This window comes from Mustela nigripes, chromosome 2 (assembly GCF_022355385.1).
Source record: "Mustela nigripes isolate SB6536 chromosome 2, MUSNIG.SB6536, whole genome shotgun sequence".
NCBI classification, from domain to species: domain Eukaryota; kingdom Metazoa; phylum Chordata; class Mammalia; order Carnivora; family Mustelidae; genus Mustela; species Mustela nigripes.
Genome location: NC_081558.1, coordinates 71,839,930 through 71,861,538, shown reverse-complemented (window position 1 = coordinate 71,861,538; position 21,609 = coordinate 71,839,930). Strand labels below are relative to the sequence as shown.

The 21,609-nt window shown below is 43.6% G+C and overlaps 1 protein-coding gene across 1 annotated transcript in view; it reads left to right on the top strand.

Annotated features, from left to right (window-relative positions):
• Positions 1–21,609, top strand: part of GPD1L (glycerol-3-phosphate dehydrogenase 1 like) — a 62,655-nt gene that overhangs the window by 28,368 nt on the left and 12,678 nt on the right. Inside the window, exon 5 of the mRNA XM_059390784.1 lies at positions 14,153–14,265. Coding sequence (XP_059246767.1) covers positions 14,153–14,265 — 113 coding nt within the window. The remainder of the gene's footprint in view (positions 1–14,152; positions 14,266–21,609) is intronic.

Genomic DNA, 21,609 nt, shown 5'->3' with positions numbered 1-21,609 from the left:
CCCATGCGGGACTCAATCCTGGGACTCCAGGATCATGACCTGAGCTGAAGGCAGTGGCCTAACCAACTGAGCCACCCAGGCGCCCCTTGCTTATTTCTTTTTATTTTTAATTGGCATTGATATGTGGAAAATAGGTATGATCAAAAGAAAACCATTTCTTACATTTAATTTCCATTGTTCTTATGTCTGTAAACTATTAATTTATGTTTATAGTTAAGCTATGTACTGCTTTATAATTGTTCTATTTGTTTAATATATAACATAATTTACATACATTTTCGCAGCTGGATAGTATTCCATCAATAATCCCATATATCTGTGCACTTAAAACTTTTTTTTTTTGAGAACTGCTATCTTATGGAGAACAGAGGTATTGCTAAATAATACAATGAAGAAAACAAAATGGACTGTAGTCAATCCAGGTTGATACTTATAAAAATGACATACATAGATAGAGGTAAGAAAATTCAAACAGTATGAGAAAGTGTGTCGTTAGAATTAAGATTGTGATTTCTGGAGCTTGGGAAGATGGCAGAGCAGGAGGAACGTGAGCTCACCCCATCTCACAGGTACAAACAGGTATCCTCCACATCCAAGTCAATAAATAGAAAGGGATCCAGAGATGGGCAGAACGAACTTCGCGGCTAATACAGAGAAGAAGTTGCATCTGACAAGTGAGGAAGGTCAGAAAGGTGGAGGGAGGCTGCCCACAGGAGGGAGAGAGCTGTGTGCATGGGGAGGGCAGAGAAATGAGCTATTGTACCGGTGAGCTCCCACGGGAACACTAATTCCCAAACATTTGGCTTTAAGAACGAGAGGGGCTGAATTCCATGAGTCTGTATAATAAGTGGGAATTGGAACCTGGAGCTTTGGAGGCCAGCTGACTCAGTACTGAGCGAGCCTGGAGGGTGAGGGATGGCAGGGTTGCTACCCTTAAAGGGCAGCCTGAGGCAGAGAGGCAACATAAAAATAGCAGTTTAGGGGCGCCTGGGTGGCTCAGCGGGTTAAGCCGCTGCCTTCGGCTCAGGTCATGATCTCAGGATCCTGGGATCGAGTCCCGCATCGGGTTCTCTGTTCAGCAGGGAGCCTGCTTCCCTATATCTCTCTCTCTCTGCCTGCCTCTCCATCTACTTGTGATCTCTCTCTGTCAAATAAATAAATAAAATCTTAAAAAAATAAATAGCTGTTTACACAGTGTTGGGGGACCAGTGGGAGACAGATCTGTTCATACTGATTTTGGAGCATGTTGGTGGACTTCTCTGAAAATGAGGGAACTGCCAGGCGCCATTTTCCACCTCCATCCCCCAACATAAATATAGAGCCACCTTTGGAAGGCAGGGCTGCACAAACATTTGTAGCCTCTGCCCAGCATTCAGGGCAAATTTTATTAAAGCTGTGTGCATGCCCTGCCCAGTCACTGGGTGCACACCTATCTCCTTGCGTAGCACCCAGACACCATTGCACATTTTGCCCAGCCTCATGACCCTAGCCACACAGCTTTCCAGCCACAGTGGCACTTCAAGAGATCCAGCATAGGACTAGAGTCCCAACACACATTTTTTTAACACCACCACTTCGCTCCCAAGTTCCCCAGTGGGTACGTCCTCTCAGAGCAGTTCTGCCTGCGTCCCATGAACACCACAGAGAGCACAACCCTCAGGAGGCAGGGAATCAGTGCCAATGTCCACACTGGAAGGAAAAGTGATTCAGACATGACAGCAGGACCTAAGCAACACACATAGGATACTCTCTTGAAATGAGGGGTTCTGGGGAACAGGGGATGTGCACCACAGGGACTTTAGGACCTCCTCTGCATAACATCACTAAATGAGAAGATGTTGTTTTCTTCACTCTCAGAGACAGACACAATGAGGAGACAGAAATTTATCCCAAATGAAAGAACAGGACAAGGCACAGCCAGAGATCTAAGCAAAATAGTACAAGTAACTTGCCTGATAGAGAATTTAAAGCAGTGATCCTAAGGATACTTACTGGACTTGAGAAGAGTGGAAGATGTGAGGGAGATGCTTAATGCAGTGATAAGGAATAACGGAGCAGAGATGAAGGGCTCAAGAAATGAAATGAGAAACATGCCTAATGGAATGAGCAGTGGGATGGAAGAAACAGAGGAAGGAATTAGTGACCTGGAAGACGGAGAAATGGAAAGTGTTCAAGCTGAACAAAAGAGAGAGAAAAGAATTATGCAAAATGAGAATAGACTGAAGGAACTCAGGGACTCCATCAAATGTAGTAATATTTGTATTATAGGAGTCTCAGAAGAAGAGAAGAGGGGGCAGAAAATTTATTTGAAGAAATAATAGCTAAAAATTTCGTTATCTGGGGAAGGAAACATGTCCAGCTCCAGGAAGCACTGAAAACTCCATCGAAATCAACAAAAGCAGGGGCCCGTGGGTGGCGGTCAGTTAAGTGTCTGACCCTTGGTTTTGGCTCAGGTTATGATCTCAGGGTCATGAGATCAAGCCCTGCATCTCTTTCTGTACTCAGTGTGCAATCTGCTTGAGATTCTCTCTCTCTTTTCCCTGTGCCCCTCCCCCCGCCTGCTTGCTCTCCTCTCTCTAAAATAAATAAATCTTTTTTTAAAAAAAATTAACAAAAGCAGGGGTGCCTGGGTGGCTTAGTGGGTGAAAGCCTCTGCCTTCAGCTCAGGTCACAATCTTAGGGTCCTGGGATTGAGGCCCGTATAGGGCTCTCTGCTTGGTGGGGAGCCTGCTTCCCCCTCCCTGTCTGCTTGCCTCTCTGTCTACTTGTGATCTCTTTCTGTGTCAAAAAAAAAAAAAAAAAAAAACACCTTTAAAAAATCAACAAAAGCAGACCCACACCAAAACATTGCAATTAAAATTGCAAAATAAAGTGGTAAAAAGAAATCTTAAAAGCAGCAAGGTAAAAGAACTTGGGCACCTGGGTGGCTCAGTTGGTTAAGCAACTGCCTTCAGCTCAGGTCATGATCCTAAAGTCCTGGGATTGAATCCTGCAGCAGGCTCCCAACTATGTGGGGAGTCTGCTTCTCCCTCTGACCTCCTCCTGTCTCATGTTCTCTCTCACTATCTCAAATAAATAAAATCTTAAAAAAAAAGAAGAAGAAGAAGAAGAAAAGATGACACTTAAAGGGGAAAACCCATAAGGCTAACAGAAAACTCTTCAACAGAAACTTGGCAAGCCAGAAGGGAGTAGCATGATATATTCAAAGTGCTGAATGGGAAAAATCTGAGGCCAAGAATACTCTATCAAGCAAGGCTGTCATTAGAAATAGAAGGAGAGAGAAACAGTTTCCCAGACAGATAAAACTAAAACTAAAGGAGTTCATGATCACTAAACCAGCTCTGCAAGAAATTTTAAAGGGGACCCTTTGAGTAGAAAAGAGAGACCAAAGGTGACCGTGTAAGGTAGAAAACAGAAATGCTGGAAAAATGAGTATTTCTGTAAAAAAAAAAAAAAATCAGTCGAGCAACTCAAGAAAAGAAAGGATATAAAATACAACATATTCCTAAAACAGGAAGAAGAGGAGAAAAGAATGTATTCAAACTTAAAACAACTATCAACCGAATATAGATTACTATATGCAGAAGAGGCTATATATAAACCTAATGATAACCATATATCAAAAACTACTAATAAATATGCAAAATAAATCTAAATATATCACTAAGGAAAATCAGCAAAAATATGAAAGAGAAAGACAATAAAGGATCAGAGAAAATCATATATAACCACAAAACTAGTAATAAAATGGTAATAAATACATAACTATAATTACTTTAAATGTAAATGGACTAAATGCTCCAGTCAAAAGTCATAGGGTATCAGAATGGATTAAAAAAAACCCATCTATATGCTGCCTCCAAAAGACTCATTTTATTTTATTTATTTATTTATTTAAAAGATTTTATTTATTTATTTGATAGTAGATGGAGAGGCAGGCACAGAGAGAGAGAAGGAAGCAGGCTCCCTGCTGAGCAGAGAGCCCGATGCGGAACTCGATCCCAGGACCCTGAGATCATGACCTGAGCCGAAGGCAGTGGCTTAACCCACTGAGCCACCTAGGCGCCCCCAAAAGACTCATTTTATACTTAAATACACCTGCATATTGAAAGTGAGGGGATGGAGAAGCATGTATCCTGCAAATGGTTGTCAAAAGAAAGCTGGAGTAACAGTACTTAATATCAGACAAAGTAGACTTTAAAACAAGAGTGTAACAAGAGACAAAGAAGGATACTATATATCTTAAAGGGGATGATCCAACAAGAAGATATAACAATTGTAATTACTTATGCACCCAAATATATAATAAAACAGTTAATAATAATAATCACAAAGGAACTAATTAGTAATGATACAGTAATGATACAGTAATAGTAGGGGACACACCACTTACATCAGTGGACAGATCATCTAAACAGAAAAGCAACAAGGAAACAATGGCTTTGAATGACACACTGGAACAGATGGATTTAACAGGTATATTGAGAACATTTCCATCCTAAAACAGCAAAATACACGTTCTTTTCAAGTACACATGGAACATTCTCCAGAATAGATCACATATTATTAGCCCACAGAACAGGCCTCAACAAATAGAATAAGATTGAAGTCATAACCATGTATCTTTTCTGACCACAACCTTATGAAACTGGTAATCAACCACAAGAAAAAATATGGAAAGACCAAAAATACATGGAGGTTAAATAACATGCTACTAAATAATGAATGGTCCTCCAGGAAATCAAATAAGAAATAAAAAGATAAATGGAAACAAATGAAAATGAGAACATAAAGGTTTAAGACCTTTGGGATGCAGCAAAGAGTCCTAAGAGGGAGGTAAATAGCAATACAGGCCTATCCAATGAAGCAAGAAAAGTCTCTAATAAACAACCTAAATTTAACACCTAAAGGAGCTAGAAAAAGAAAAAGCAACAAATCCTAAAAAGAGCAGAACAAAGGAAATATAAAGATTAGAGCAGATATAAATGATACAGAAACCAAAATGATAGATCAATGAAACCAGAAGCTATTTCTTTGAGGGGGGAAAAATAAAATTGATAAACCTCTAACCAGACTTATCAAGAAAAAAGAAAGGACACAAAATCTTAAATGAGGGAGGAAAAATAACAGCCACAGCAGCACAGAAATGCAAACAAGTTGGAGAGAATATTATGAAAAACTACAGGCCAACAACCTGGAAGAAATGGATAAATTCCTAGAAACCTATAAACTATCAAAACTGAAATAGGAATAAGGAGAAAACATGAACAGACCCATAACCAGCAAAGAAAGAAATGGTAATCAAAAAAGTCCAAACCAAAGCTAGGACAAGATGGCTTCATTTATTTTTTTAATTATTATTACTTTTTAAAAATTTTATTTTAAAATTTTACTTTTTTCTTTGAGAGGGACCACACAAGCAGGGGGATCAGCAGAGGGAGACAGAGAAGTAGACTCCCTGCTCAGCGGGAAGCCTGATACAGGACTCAATCCCAGGACCCTGGGGTTATGACCTGAGCTGAAGGCAGACACTTAACTGCCTGAGACACCCAGGTACCCCTGAGATGGCTTCATTTTAAAGACGAGTTGATACAGAGGCACCTGAGTGGCTCATTTAAAGCCTCTGCCTTCGGCTTGGGTCATGATCCCAGGGTCCTAGGATCGAGCCCCACATCGGGCCCTCTGCTCAGTGGGGAGCCTACTTTCCCTCTCTCTCTGCCTGGCTCTCGACCTACTTGTGCTCTCTACCAAATTAATTAATTAATTAATTATTTTAAAAAGACGAGTACATACATAGTCTTCTCAACCTATTCCAAAAAAAAATACAAGAGGAAGGAAAATTTCCAGATTCAAAACCAAACAAAGATACCACTAAAGAAGAGAACTACAGGCCAGAATCCCTGATGAACACAGACCAAAAATTCCCAACAAAGTACTAGCAAACCAAATACAACAGTACATTAAACAAATTATTCATATGATCAGGTGGGATTTATTCCTGGGTTGCAAGGGTAGTTCAGTTTTTGCAAATCAATCAATGTGATCATACCAATAAGAGAACTCACCACTGTTGTTCAACATAGTATTAGAAGTCCTAGCCATAGCAGACAACAAAAAGAATAAAAGGAATCCAAATTGGTAAAGAAGAAGTAAAACTTTGACAATTTGCAGATGACATGATACTGTCTATAGAAAACCTGAAAAAGGCTCAGTTAGTTGGGCGGCTGCCTTCAGCTTAGGTCATGGTCCCAGAGTCCTGGGAACAAGTCCCGAATCCCGGCTCCCAGCTCTGCAGGGAGTCTGCTTCTCCCTCTGACCTTCCCCCCATCATGCTCTCTGTCACTGTCAATCTCTCAAATAAATAGATAAAATCTTAAAAGAAACAAACTGAAAAACTTCACCAAAAAACTGCTAGAACTGGTAAATAATCTCAGTAAAGTTGGAGAATACAGTATCAGTGTACAGAAATCTGTTGCATTTCTATAAATGAATAATGAAATAGTAGAGAAACGAAGAAAGCAATCCCGTTTGTAGTTGCACTAAAAATAAGATACCTAGGAGTAAACCTAACCAGAGAGGTGAAAAACCTATATTCTGAAAACTATTATGACACCGTTGAAAGAAATTGAAGATGACACAAAGAAATGGAAAAGCGTTCTATGCTCAGAGATTAGATGAGCAAATACTGTTAAAATGCCTATACTACCTAAAGCAATCTACATGTTTAATGGGGTCTCTATCAAAACACCAACAGCATTTTTCACAGAACTAGAACAAACAGTCCTAAAATTTGTACGGAACCACAGAAGATTCTTAACACTTGAAACAATCTTTAAAAAGAAAGGCAAAGCTGGAGACATCCCAATTCCAGACTTCCCAGTTATATTACAGAGCAGTAATAATCAAAACAGTATGGTATTAATACAAAAGTAGGCACATAGATCAGTGCCATAGAATAGAAAATCCCAAAATAAGCCCACCATTACATGGCCAAGTAATCTTGAACAAAGCAGGGGGGACGTCTCTTCGGCAAAAAGCTCTGTGAAAATTAGAGAGCAACCTGCAAAAGAATGAAGCTGGACCACCTTCTTACATCATATACAGAAATCCATTCAGATGAGTTAAAGACCTAAATGTGAGACCTAAAACCATAAAAATCCTAGAAGAGAGCACAGACAGTAATTTCTTCCTAGATTTGTCTCCTGAGGTAGGGAAAACAAAAGGAAAAAATAAACTATTGGGACTACATCAAAATAAAAACCTTCTGCACAGCGAAGGGAATAATCAGCTAAACAAAAAGGCAGCCTACAGAATGGGAGAAGATATTTGCAGATGACATATCCGGTAAAGGGCTAGTATCCAAAATACATAAAGAACTTACGGGACTCAACATCCAAAACTCAAATAATCCAATGAGAAAATGGGCAGAAGACTTGAACAGACATGTCTCCAAAGAAGACATCCAGATGGCCAACAGACCCATGAAAAGATGCCCAATATCACTTATCAGGGAAATGCAAATAAAAACTTCAATGAGATACCACCTCATACCTGTCAGGATGGCTAAAATCAACAACACAAGAAACAACTGGTGTTGGCAAGGATGTGGAGAAAGGGGAAACGTCTTGCATTGTTGGTTGGAATGAAAACCAGTTCAGCCACTGTGGAAAAGTATGGAGGTTTCTCAAAAAGTTAAAAATACAGGGTGCCTGGGTGGCTCAGTCAAACGCCTGGCTTTTTTTTCCGGCTGAGGTTACAGATTCAGGGTTGTAAGAGTGAGCCCCACATTTGGCTCCATGCTGAGCTGGTGGGATCTGCTTGAGATTCTTCCCCCTCTACTCCTCCCCCTCCTCTCTAAAATAAATTTTAAAAAAGAAGTTAAAAATAGAACTACCCTATAATCCAACAATCACATGCCTGGATATTTACCCCTGAAATACAAGAACACTAATTCAAAGGTATACATGCACCCCTATGTTTATGGCAGCATTATTTATAATAGGCAAGATAGGGAAGCAACCCAAGTGTCCATTGATTGATGAATGGACAAAGATGTGGTGCATGTGTATAGTGGAATATTACTCAGCCATAAAAAAGAACGAACTCTTGACATTTGCAGCAACATGGATGGAGAGAGCTAGAAAGTATAATGCTAAGTGAAGTAAGAGGAGGACAAGACCATATCATTTCACTCATCTGGAATTTAAGAAAAAAAAGCAAAGAGAAAAAATAAGAGAGAAATCAAGAATCAAGACTCTTGAATTACAGAGGACAAACTGATGGTTACCAAAGAAGAGGTATGGGGTGGGGGGATGGGTAAATAGGTGCTAGAGATTAAGGAGAGTACTTGCAACGAGCACGGGGTGATGTATAGAAGTGTTGAATCACTATATTGTACACATGAAACTAAATATAAAACTATGTTAACTAACTGGAATTAAAACTTCTTAAAAAATTAAAAACAAAAATCCACAGCATATCTTTTTTTTTTTTTTTAAAGATTTTATTTATTTATTTATTTGACAGAGATTACAAGTAGGCAGAGAGGCAGGCACAGAGAGAGAGAGGAGGAAGCAGGCTCCTTGCCAAGCAGAGAGCCCAATGCGGGACTTGATCCCAGGACCCTGAGATCATGACCCGAGCTGAAGGCAGCGGCTCAACCCACTGAGCCACCCAGGCGCCCTCCACAGCAAATCTTAAGGTATCCACTAAGATACCTTAACCTAAAACTATTTAAAAAGTTAAAAACAAAAACCCACAGCAAATCTTAAAGTGTCTACTAAGAAACTCGAGATTCAGGGAGTTAATAGTGATTTACCCAAGATTCTATAGCTAGCTATTGGTGGAGTCAAGATTTGGATCAGGACTGACTTCAAGCTCTTGATCTCTAGGTACCATATACTAGTGTCCTTTTTAGTTGGTTCCTAACTCAATGTTGACTTGGGTTCATTCCTGTGGAGATAAAGGAACAAGGGCTTACCCAGTTTCAGGTCCCACCTCTGGAGCTCCTCAGCATGGAAGGAGGCTCGTTTTGTTCACATAGAGATCATAGGGATTTCAGAAAATCACAGACCAGCAGAGCAGAAAGGAACCTCTGATATCACCCCAGACCATCCATTGCTTAACAGATGAAGAATGAGTTACTTCACAAGATCACACAGCCAGGGGTGCCTGGGTGGCTCAGTGGTTAAGCCTCTGCCTTTGGCTAAGGTCATGATCTCAGGGTCCTGGGATTGACCCCGCATAGGGCTCTTGCTCAGCGGGGAGCCTGCTTCCCTTTCTCTCTCTCCGCCTCCCTCTCTGCCTACTTGTGATCTCTCTCTGTCAGATAAATAAACAAAATCTTAAAAAAAAAAAAAATCACAGAGGCAGAAGGGAATGGTCTTGGGTCTGCTCTCCACCTAACCCTACCTTACTGAAGACATTGTGAACTTTGCTGGCTGATCTCATTTGTTCAGCAAATTGTTTAGCAGATTGGAGCCATTTATATAAAATCAGGAGATTAGTGACTTTGAAACAGATATAGTCTGACACAGTACAAAATAGCCAAGAATAGGTCTGTTGTGTAAACATCCTTCAGCCTTGGGGCACCTGGGTGGTTCAGTGGTTTAAGCCTCTGCCACAGTATGAAGTAGACAAGGATAGGTCTGTTGTGCAAATATCCTCCAGCCTTGGGGCACCTGGGTGGTTCAGTGGGTTAAGCCTCTTCGGCTCAGGTCATGATCTCAGGGTCCTGGGATGGAGTCCGGCAGGCAGCAGCAGCATCATCGGGCTCTCTGCTCCGCAGGGAGCCTGCTTCCCCCTCTCTCTGCCTGCTGCTCTGCCTGCTTGTGATCTGTCAAATAAATAAAATCTTAAAAAAAAAAAACAAAAACCCTTAAGCCTCAATTAAATGGCCAGCCCCTCTTATCATAAATAAGCATTACATTTCTTAACTCATTTTCTGTGCCAACATTTTGAACAGTAAGAAGTAAGGGAAAATGTGATCTGTTCTTGTCACAGGAATTGTTCTATAAAAAAGAGGAAAACACATCAAATTTCCACATCCATTCCCCATACTGAAAGCATAGTGTTCCTACATAATTGCAATAGCATCCTTTAAAAAAAAAAAAAAAGAAATTGTAATTCCCATCTCTCTTCCCAAAAGGAATCCCTGTTAGCAGTTTCTAAGTATTCTTCCAGGGGGGGGTAGAAATTGTATGTATACCTGCCTATATATAGGTTTTATTCTCTCACAGTTAATTCTTTTAGCCACCTGTGATTCTAATGTAGCCTGTGAAATTACATAATCACTTTTGTTAAAAAAAAAACTAACTAGTTGTTCCAACTCAGTTTTATTTTGCCAGTAATAAATTGGCAATCAGTCTTGGCAGTCGGTTGGAAATGGCTGGTTGCCCTAATCATTCTGTAGGGCCGAGATCCCATCTCTAATCCTTGATTGAAACCTGTGTCTACCCATAGAATCTGCTAGAATTTTTATGTACCTGTAAGTCGTGTTCATTGTCTGGAAACATTTAGTGGGGCATATTAGGCTCTTTTGTTTTGTAAAGACAGACAAATGCACAGAAATTATTTCTGTTTCCCTCTGGCTTCTGTTTATCCAGTGAGTCCTGCCTTCTCTGTAGATTGGCGACGTCTGTTGGCAACAGGTCACTCTTGGCAACAGTGACCTGAATTAAATTAAGTAAAATATTGAAAGGAAACTAAAACCCAAAGGTGATATTTTCTAAATTGTTTTATAGAACCTGAACTTAACCAGGAGGAAATAACCAGGAGGAAATAACATAAATAATGTTATAAAACAGCTGGCTTGCCCTCTTAAAAAATGCCAATGTCATGAAAGACAGCGAAAGGTTAAGGAGTGTCCCAGATTAAAGAAGACTCCAGAGACGTGCCTGCCAAATGCAGTAGGATCCTGGGTTGGGGGAGGGAAGGTTGCCATGAAAGACAGCATTGTACTAATAGGAAAGATTAGAATGTGAATTGTATATTAGATAATTGTACCAACATTAAATTTCCTGCATTCGATAATGGCGCTGTGGTTAATCCAGATCTCCTTCCTTGATGACATTAGCAACCAACTCATTCTTAATTATGGTAGGTTCAGGAGTTTCCACCCACTGGAGTCTTTTGTGGAGGGAGAAGAAAAAACAGCTTTGTTTTTCAGACACTTGTAAAAACTCTAACTGGCATGGTGAACTGTGGTGCCCCCTTGCGGTGAGAGTTCCCTTCATTCTTGGGACTGACTTCAAGAACTGGAGACTTTTCACTGTCACCCCACAAATACTTTTCAAAGCCTGTTACATATCCAGCATCTGCTAAGTGTCAAGGATACATAAGCTCCCCGTGGAGCTTCCGAGCACACAAACAAGTATGGAATCACACACACACACAATGGAAGGTTCGAAGGTGTCATATTACATAGGTTGATTATCTCTAAAACTTGGCATGAAACAGAAGGGACAGTCCCTGTTTGGTTCATATTGGGTGTGGGGCAGCCTTTCCCCGTGGCTGTTGAGCATTACCCGTTCTAAACCAGATGGTCTGGGTCCCTGCTTCCCTCCTCACTACTTGTGATTGGTAATAATACAGTGAGTGCTTTCCTTGCTGTGACTTAAAATAATCATTTTTTTAAAAGTACAAATGAGAAAAAGTGAGATTGCAGTCAATCAAGCCCACCTCTCTCAGGGACACTGTTTAATTTGCAGCCGCAGAGGACCTGGGAGACCGAGCCCACCTGTCTCGGTGGCAGATGGGGAGTGCCCTTCTTTCTGCCTATGTTGCCTGTCCGCTCACAGCAGCAGCTCGAGCCTAGCTGCAGACAGCTGGATTAGTGACCTCAGCCAGGGGCTTGTCTGTGGAGGTCCGGATCGTCCTTTGTGTTGGAGGCACTGAGCACTGAGCCGTGGTGAGGGATGGAGGAGAAGGACAGTAATGATGTCATGATGTGGAGGCTGGGGGCTGAATTACCCAACCCCGGTGATGAAACAGGGTTGCACAGAGTCACCCACATGGCCTGGTGGACTGTTTGAAAAAGGAAGAGGACAGTTGGCTCAAACAGACACAGTTCTAATGTTTGGAGAACTCTACTAAATAAGCGGTGCTTATAGAATAGGAGTACTATTACAAGCAGTGCTTGTAGAATAGGAAATGTGTTTCTAAGGATTGGATGTAGAGATTTGAAACATTTTATTATGGACAGTTTCTTTAAAGAAAGCAAAAGGAGAGGTGGAACAGGGTCGTGAGCCCCAGATATCCGTCATCCATCCCGCTCTCCCCGGGATTATTTTCACATTATATTACTTACGGATGGAATCGTAGTGGTGGACAGTTATCTTTGTCGTCTTCACTGGAAGAATGCAGCTGTGTGAGTTTATTTGGGTTTTGCTGGTTTCTCTTGCTACCTCTCTGCCCCACCCCCAGGAGGAAGCATAGCATAGACAGAACATGGGCTCCGGAACCCAGTGGAAAGCACTCACTGTATTATTACCAATCATAAGCACCTGGGTTAGAATTGGGCTCTGCCTCCTATGAGTGGGTTGATCCTGGGCACATTGGTAAACCTCTCTGGGGCCCCCTAGGTCTGCAAATGGCGAACCTCAGTCATGAGCATGTGTCAGCTCTCCCCATCATTATTCTGTGGGACTTCTGTGCACTCTAATAGGCTCTTTCACACCTGCTTCTTATTTAACCCCACAACAGTCCTGAGGGTGCTATAGTATTTCACTCCTGAGGAAGCTGAACCCGCAGTAGGTGAAATCAGTTTGCAAGCTTGTCCTCGGGAGTCAGCTGGGGAGCACGAAAAGCCACTGATGCGGGTTCCACCACGGGAGACTGATTTAATCGCCGGGGATGATCCCCAGGTGATTGTAATGTGCAGAGACACATGTGGGAACAAGCTTGGGAACCTGGAGGCAGGCAGAGCCCCAGTACTGTAGCCCTCAGTGAGCCTTCTGCCATTTCTGTGTGGCCACTTGACTTGGGAGACTAGATGTGGCTGGGAAGGTTAATCCTCTGCTTTCCAGAGCCGAGCCCCACCCTTGCACCCTCGTGGATCAGAGTGTTTCACACCAGGCTTTATGTGTAAAGTTTTATTTGTGTTTTAGTTTTAATCCCAAATCCCTAAACAAAACAAAATGAGACAAAGGAAAAACTCCAGAGCCTCCATCCCATTCCAGGTGCCGCCCCAGGGGACAGAAGGTAGCAGTACTCTTTGAATGCATTTCCTTCTGTCTAGTCCTTCGGTAGCTATTGATGTTTGTGTCAGTTCTCTATTGCCATAGTGATGCTAAGTATGGATCACAGAAGTGCAGTGCACACGAAGTAGGCACAGCTAACACCTGTGGTCCTCTGGGGACAGGATGCTCTCAGCCAGGGCTGCTGGGCTGGGTGGCTCCGTCCTTGTGTGTCTCATCTTCCTGCCTGGCCCAAAGGGGGAGCCGGGGAGTGTTCGGGACACATTGAAGGCAGAGGTAGAAGGACACCAGCCCCACTTCTGCAATGAGTGGGCTGGGAAAATCCCCACGTCATGTCTGCTCCTGTCCTGTTGACCAAAGCACATGACTGAGTCCAAGGTTAAGGGGTAGGGAAATATGCCCCATTTGCTTTAAGTCCAAGCACTTCATGGGGTCGAGCCTAACATGAGTGGAAGGGAATGCGCTCTTTCCCAGGGGAAAGGACAGGGGGTGGTTTTGAACGGGAATCTATTACAGATGTAAACCATGGACGTTGCCTTCATGAATGTTGATGGTAGCAGAAAGTTGGCAACAGTTTTAGGTGTTAAACATAGAAAAGATACTTAGGTAGAACAGAACACACATACACAGTGAAACACAAAGCAGATATTTAAAATGATGTAGCAAATGTCACTGAACATTACTTGTGCCGCAAAATGGGGAAAAGCAGATTATGAAATGTTAGTTCCCAGTTCTGAGAAGAACTATGTATATTCATATTTGAGTAGGTTAAAGATGCGTGCCAAATTGCTAATGATCATCTGTGGTAGAATTATGGAATATTTTTGTTTTCTATTTCTACTCCTGAATTTTCTGCATTTTCTGTGATGAATATACATTACTTATGGTAATACGGAAAACACTTGAAACTGTAAGAGTAGGCATACTTACTCCCTTTTTTCCTAACCTGTCAACAGGCAGCAAAATAATGGAGAACGGCCTTCTCTTCAAAGAACTTCTGCAGACTCCAAATTTTAGAATTACTGTGGTAGACGACGCAGACACTGTCGAACTCTGTGGTGCTCTTAAGGTAAAGTCGGCCTTGTTATTTCTGCTCAAGGAGAGGAGCTAATCAGCCGCGGTGCATTATCAAATCTAATCCTGAAAAGTGGGCTCTGTGTTCTGTGTGGCTACTTGAGGGAAGAATAGTGAATTGAGAGCCTTGTTTATCACTTCCTGTTTTACCCCTGCCTGTCCTGGGTGGTTGGACTTCCTCTTCCACTCCACTTGGCTTTCATTTGTAAATTGGGGGGGGTGGTGTGGAGTGTGGTGTTTTGTCTTTTGGAAAATTGGCAGCATTAATATTTAAAAAGCTCGGAGAGTACCTTGATTGTAGAGTTTTCAGGGGAGTGAAGCATTGTTGGGTGTTTCTTCCCCCTGTGAATTCATACATTTCTCTTACACACTGTCTTTGAGTGGGGAAGGGACTTACCTCTCTCTGAATTACACTACTCCTTCAGTTCGATGGCTTGATTGGTTCTTTCTAAAGGGAAAGTAGTCTGCTGACAAAGGCTGCACTAAGGATAGTTTTATCTTTGTCCCGCAAAGGGAAATGGGCCAATGAAAGAAGCAGCTTCTTGAGGCCAGCGACTTGGGAGGTTAGAGGGAAGCGTTTCCACGTGGGCTCCTGACCTGTTCCAGTCGGCCTGTGGAAGTCTTGGTGGTGGGGCCCTCTCTGATGCTGGGAAACAGCCAGTGGGAGCTGGGCTGCACTTCTGATCCTTTTCCCAGTGGAATCAGCTGCCTTCTCAAAAAAAAAAAAGCCTCAGTGTGAATGACTGCCCTGCTTTGAGGCACTTTCGAGTCTTGTCTTTTGTAGGAAAGCTGCTTTTCAGGAATTTGAGCACCTCAGGAAGGAAGTCGGGCAATCTGGCTTGGGTTTAGTCTTTGTCAGGTAAAAATTGCGGATCGGGACGCCTGGGTGGCTCAGCTGGTTAAGCGGCTGCCTTCGGCTCAGGTCATGATCCTAGCGTCCTGGGATCGAGTCCCACATCGGGCTCCTTGCTCAGCCAGGAGCCTGCTTCTCCCTCTGCCTCTGCCTACCATTCTGTCTGCTTGTGCTCACTCTCGCTCCTCTCTCTGACAAATAAATAAATAAAATCTTTAAAAAAATAAAATAAAATAAAATAAAAATTGCGGAGATAGAAAGTATGCTGAGAAGACGGGAATCCAACGAATGCCTTCCTGCTCTTTCTTTCGATTGTACATACGTCCTTTTTTTCTCGTCAGAGTTTTTTTTTTTTTTTTTTTTAAAGATTTTATTTATTTATTTGACAGAGAGAAATTACAAGTACACTGAGAGGCAGGCAGAGAGAGAGAGAAGGAAGCAGGCTCCCTGCTGAGCAGAGAGCCCGATGCGGGACTCGATCCCAGGAACCCGAGATCATGACCCGAGCCGAAGGCAGCGGCCCAACCCACTGAGCCACCCAGGCGCCCCTTTTCTCGTCAGAGTTTAAAACCACTTCGTGGAATTCCTATCTTATGTTTGTGTGGTCACGTGTGCCTGTACAACGAGGATTTTATGAAGGAGAGTCAGTGAAAGGCTCAGGCTCCCTTGGGGGCAGCACACGGCCCTGTTTCTGAAAGTTTGTGGGGGGGCATTTCTCACGTTCTGGGCAGGCTGCATACACAGTTAGGACACTGGCTTTGGCTGCTTTGTGTGGTTTTTCTTTTCTTTCTTTCTTTTTTTTTTTTTAGGTTGAGATTTTCATGTGTTTTTAATAGTCCTTCATTAAGCTAATAACCACCTGACAGCAGGGGCATCATGAATGCCTAATTGCTCAGCACCAGCCTGTGTTGGTCCAAAACAGTGGTTAAGTGACTGGATATTTCTGGTGGTGGATGGGGAAGCTTGTGAGATCCTGCCCACAACAAAGGGGGCTTGGGGGACAAGAGAGATTCTAGATGGAGAGTTCTGGAAAAGCTCCAGCTAATGGGACCTTATGATGGTTTTGTGTCTGAACGTAGATTGGCTTTTCATTTTTGTTGGCAGGAGACCTTTAAGTGGATCCTACTACCAGAGCAGAGCCTGGTTCATGGGGGGCGTGGGGGGGGGCAGAGACAGATGGGGGTTGAGGACCATTTATCATCCTTCCTCTGGCTATCCTTTGAAACAGGATCAGTTATCATCATGCCTATCGGCTTGCATCAGAGCTGGGATTTTTGAAAACTGAGAAACTAGCATTTTTGGCAGTAACTGAGTCTAACCATTCCGTCATACAGATAGGGAAACAGAGATCCAGAGAGATTAAATCACCGAATGTAGCAAATACTGGCACAGTTGGAGTGTGAAGGCGGGTTCCGAGAATCTTAGTTTGGTGTTCTTTGGTTCCTGTGTACAGCCCAACTATTTTGGTTTGTGTCCAGTTGAATAAAATGAAGTCCTCGCTTGTCAGAGGCTGCCAACCAAGGACGAATGGGACGTCGTCTCTTTTATTACATAATAGTTTGTTATTTTTTTCTGATTATAAAATTAGTGCACATTCATTGTGTTTCACACAACAGAAGGATGCAAAGAAAGTTAAAGTCACCAAGACTCCGTTCATCCTAAGATCACCACTGGTTGTTATTTTTTTTTTCCTATACCATTGCAGTCTTTTTAGCGAGTATAGGTATGTATATGGCCCCTTTTTAAAAATAGAAAACTGGATCTTAACTATTCAAATAGTTTGACATGTTTTACTCTTTCGCCTTAAATTAACAGTCTTTGGTAATCTCCATTCTAGGAATCAAAGAAATGTACACTCTCCTTTTGGTGCTCAAAACCATGAGGGCATTTGAGTTACCAAAAAAAAAAAAAAAAAAAAAAAAAAAAGCAAACAGCTCACTACAAGGATAAAACCAAAAAGAAAATGTAAAAACTTTATGCAAAATCATTTTGCTGTAGTGCGTTTTACTGCCTTCAGAATCTCCTTTACCTCTGACCTCTGTTAATCTCCAGTAAGGGAATATCTTTTTAAAATACAACTTTAGGGGCGCCTGGGTGGCTCAGTGGGTTAAGCCGCTGCCTTCGGCTCAGGTCATGATCTCAGGGTCCTGGGATCGAGTCCCGCATCGGGCTCTCTGCTCAGCAGGGAGCCTGCTTCTCTCTCTCTCTCTCTGCCTGCCTCTCCATCTACTTGTGATTTCTCTCTGTCAAATAAATAAATAAAATCTTAAAAAAAAAAAAAAAATAAAATAAAATACAACTTTATTTAATCCTAAATGACATACATTAAACTGCATCCATTTAAAGTGCTTAGTAGAGTGGGGTTTCTTGTTTTGTTCCAAAAATTTCATTTATCTGTTTGTCAGAGAGAGAGAATACAAGCAGGGAAGTGGCAGGCAGAGGGAGAAGCAGGCCTCCCCACTGAGCAAGGAGGCAGATGCTAGACTTAATCCCAGGATCCTGGGATCATGACCTGAGCTGAAGGCAGATGCCCAACCAACTGAGCCACCCAGGTGTCCCCTAATATAGTGGGGTTTAACAGCTGTGTGCATATACCCTGAAAATCACCTCCATAATACAGAACAATTCCATCATCCTTAAGGGATTCCATATGTCCCTTTTCAGTTCCTATCCCAGCCAGGCAGCCACTGATGTGCCTTTGTACACTGGAGTTGGCATTTTCTAGAACTTTCATAATGGAGTTGTCCAGTGTATACTCTTCTGCGTGTGGCTTCTTTCATTGAGGGTGTATTTTTGTTTGTTTTAATGTAAATTTTAAGTGGCAGTCCTCAGAGCAAAGCACAAAAATCATAACTGTACAGCTCAACTTGTGTTAAAATTTTTTTTTAAGATTTTATTTATTTATTTATTTATTTTAAAGATTTTATTTATTTATTTGACAGAGAGAGATCACAAGTAGGCAGAGAGGCAGGCAGAGTGAGAGGGGGAAGCAGGCTCCCTGCTGAGCAGAGAGCCCGATGTGGGACTCGATCCCAGGACCCTGAGATCATGACCTGAGCCGAAGGCAGCGGCTTAACCCACTGAGCCACCCAGGTGCCCTGTGTTAAAATTTTTAACAGATGCTTTATCGGGATTAGGTTTCATTAACAGTGACCCAAAATAATAGTGGCTGAACACAGTAGAACTTAATTTCTTTCTTATATAAAAGTCCTGAATCCATGTGATAGCTTCATTCCACAGAATCTCAGGGACCCAGTCCTTCCTGCTCACAAGGGTAGGTGCTTATCCTCATGTTTCAAAATGGCGATGAGAGTTGTAGTCATCACCTCTGCCTTCCAGTCAGTAGGGTGGAAAAAAAGAAAGGATAAAGGGCACGTGATAAAGGAAGATAAAAAAGAAAAGAAAAGAAAAAAGATAAAGGGCATGTCCTTTAAGGCAGGTTCTGGGGAGTCACAACGTAATGATGGTAATGATCGGCTTCATCTCAGTGGGCAGTAGTACTTAATCCTGTAACGGTACCTAGCTGCAAAAGATGTTGGGAAATGGTTTTTTGTTTTTTGTTTTTTTCTCTCTTGGTTAGCCATACACTTGCGTGAAAGTCAGGGACTGTCTGACTCAAGAGGAGGAGAGTAGATTAGGGGATAACAGCCACAGGACATTCCCTGGCAGGGATGTTCAGTAGTGAGGTTAAGCACCCCTGATACTGGGCATCTAAGTTTCTCCCAGTGCTTTGGCTGAGATAAATCCCGTGGTGAAGCACAGCTTCAGGCCTAGTGTCTAGCCAGGGCCACACTGCTGGATCCCACTAGGCATATGTGGCCAATTACATTTATATCCAAATTAATTAAAACTTAAAAAAAATCAAGAGTTCCATTTTGGAGCCACAGTCCCCCCATTTCAAAGACTCGGTCGCCACATGAGTCTTTGGGGAGTCTCCGTGGCTACCGACTCTGTTGGATGAACAGACAGAAAACATTTACATCATTGCAGAAACTTCTGTTGGACATCACTGCTGTAGGGTGCCCAGCCTGGTGAGCTCAGTGTGGGCTTGAACATCAGCCTGATCTGTAAGCTCTGACAGTGCCTGGCCCGGGGTCAGCCTACACTCTACAGAGTTCTCCCTTAGGCCCACAGCCCTGGGAGCTGGCCTTGGGTAGAATCAGATGGTGTGCTGCCTGTACAGGCAGTAGGGACTAATGCCTGGGTTTCACTGGAGCCCTTCCTCCCGCGTGGTGAGAGTGTTTGCCTAAGGCGCAGGTAGCCTGGGCCCTGCACCGGGAGACTTATGCGTTCTTTCTGGAAGCTAGGAGTGGAAGGAGTGGCGTCCTATCCAACCCGCCCGGGTTCAGAAATGCAAGGACAGACTTTAAGAATTGCAAAGACGGCACTTGAAGGCGAATGATTGCCTCTGAGTATTGCCATAACCCAGGAAATGGGGAAGGGCTTAAGCATGTCTGTCTTCTGAAAATCATGGTATTTTTAGCTCCAGAATAGTTTAAAGCAGATTTAAATGCACAGTGGATAATGATAACTTTCACAGCTGAGCGATCTCAGAGGACATCTGCTCGGATGCTATTCAAACACGATCTGACTGGCTCAGTGTGTTTATTTTTCTTTTGACAGTGATAAGTGGTAGAGGGAGAGAGAGAGGGTTTCAAGATCCATCATAAGGCGATTAAACTGGATCAGTGCCCAGGATCCCCTTGGAAGGCAGGCATTTATCCTGCAGTGGCTTCCTGCTCCTCTCTAACACCCCCGCCCCCACTGTGGGGAGGTCAGCCATCTAGGGGAAACTGAGGTAGGCCTCATCTGTGTGCCCTTTGGTGAGGGGGTCACAGAAGGGCCAGAAGAGCTGCTGTGGTCCCAGGCCTTGGGCACCCTCATCTGTCTTTGCTCTGAGAGCAGTAACATGAAAGGTCAGAAGCATTGGTCTGCAGCTCAGGGCTCGTCCACACAGCTCCTGCTTGGATGCTTCCAGTGACTGAGAGCTCACTCCTTCACCTCCAAGTCCTTTGGTTGGGTGAGGTCAGCTCTTCCTGTTAGGAAGTTCTTACCTCAAATCTGAGGTGGCCCCTCTGTGCCTTTCATTCACTGACCTAGAGTACCACCCTGTGATGACCTTCCCCTCTGCCCCCCTCCCCCCGAACTCTGGAGCCAGGCAGCCTGGTGCTAAAGGTCCCACTGTGTGACCTTGGACCAGCTACTTAACCCTGTGTGTGGGAGTTTCCTCCCCTCTCACTGTGCCTGCCTTGTAAGAATGTTGTGAAGATTAAACCAGTTAATAATACTGGAAGCACTTAGAGCGGTTCAAGAAGGTCAACTGTCATTTTTATTATCCCCCTCCCCCACCAATCGGTTCTTCTCCTAACCCTACCCTTTATACCAGAGAGGCCAGAGAGGCACTCCCCTTTGACATCTGATTGCAGAGGGTTTTGGAAGGTCTCCGACCCTGTGGCGTCTGGGAGTGGCTGGGCCAAGTTTGCTGTACCATGGAAGGGGCAAGGCGCAGGGAACAGAGTGGGCCCAGGGATCTAGGTCCTGGGACAGCGTCACTAACCAGCGAGGTGTTCTCAGTAAGCCACGGAACCTTTGTGAGCAGGCCAGGAGGCAAAGGACACACGAGCCAGGGCTGTCAGGAGAATCTATAGAGGAGACCAGGTGCATGGTGGGCGCTCCATAGGCATTCGTAAATAATCCCTCTCTCCTCCTCTGTGTCTAGGAGCCCCTTGTTGGAAGGAAGTCGTCGTATCTCTCATTTCAGTCTGTAGACTCGCACTGAGGTTGGTTGGTCAAGTAACCTCCAGAATTGGTTACGTTGTGGTGAAGGGGGCACGGGATGGTCCAGGAGACAGCAGAGAGCCATTTCAACAGTCTCACCCTTTGGATCCTAGGCCTTGGCATGTTGCCATGGTAACTTCAGTTTAGCCATTCAGCAGGCTCATCCAACAATTGGCCTCATGGCCTCTGTGCTAAGTACCCCCGTGCCCAGGTATCTCTTTGTTGCCTCGGAGTTGTCCCACTTACCAGCTGTGAGCAGGCCCACAGCTGCACCAGCTTTCCTGGAGGAATGTCACCACCTGAAGGGCCTTGAAAGAGTCTGTCCAGCCCTGAATTTTATCCCCAAGGCACAGAATGCTCAGAGAGGTGGAGTCATTCTCCCAAGGTCACAGAGCAGTGAGATGAAGTGAGAACCAGAGGCTGGAGGCCATCTGGGTTTCCGAGCTTGTGCTTCTAGTGTCTCCCCTGGTTTCCTTAGTCTGGCTTTTCTGCCAGGAGGGGTGTCTGGGTCTCTCTGGAGCCAGCCCTTGGGTTTTCCTGCCATCTCCCCTCATCTTTGCATTGTGCTCTGCCTGGAAGGTTAGGGGATTGTTTCATCCCTCCACATCTTGGCTCCTTTCCTGCTGCCTCTCCCGTTCCCTCTCTTCATGGGAGGCTGCTGGAGCCTAAGAGTGTGCCAACCCGGGAGCTGCCTGCTTCCTGTGTCAC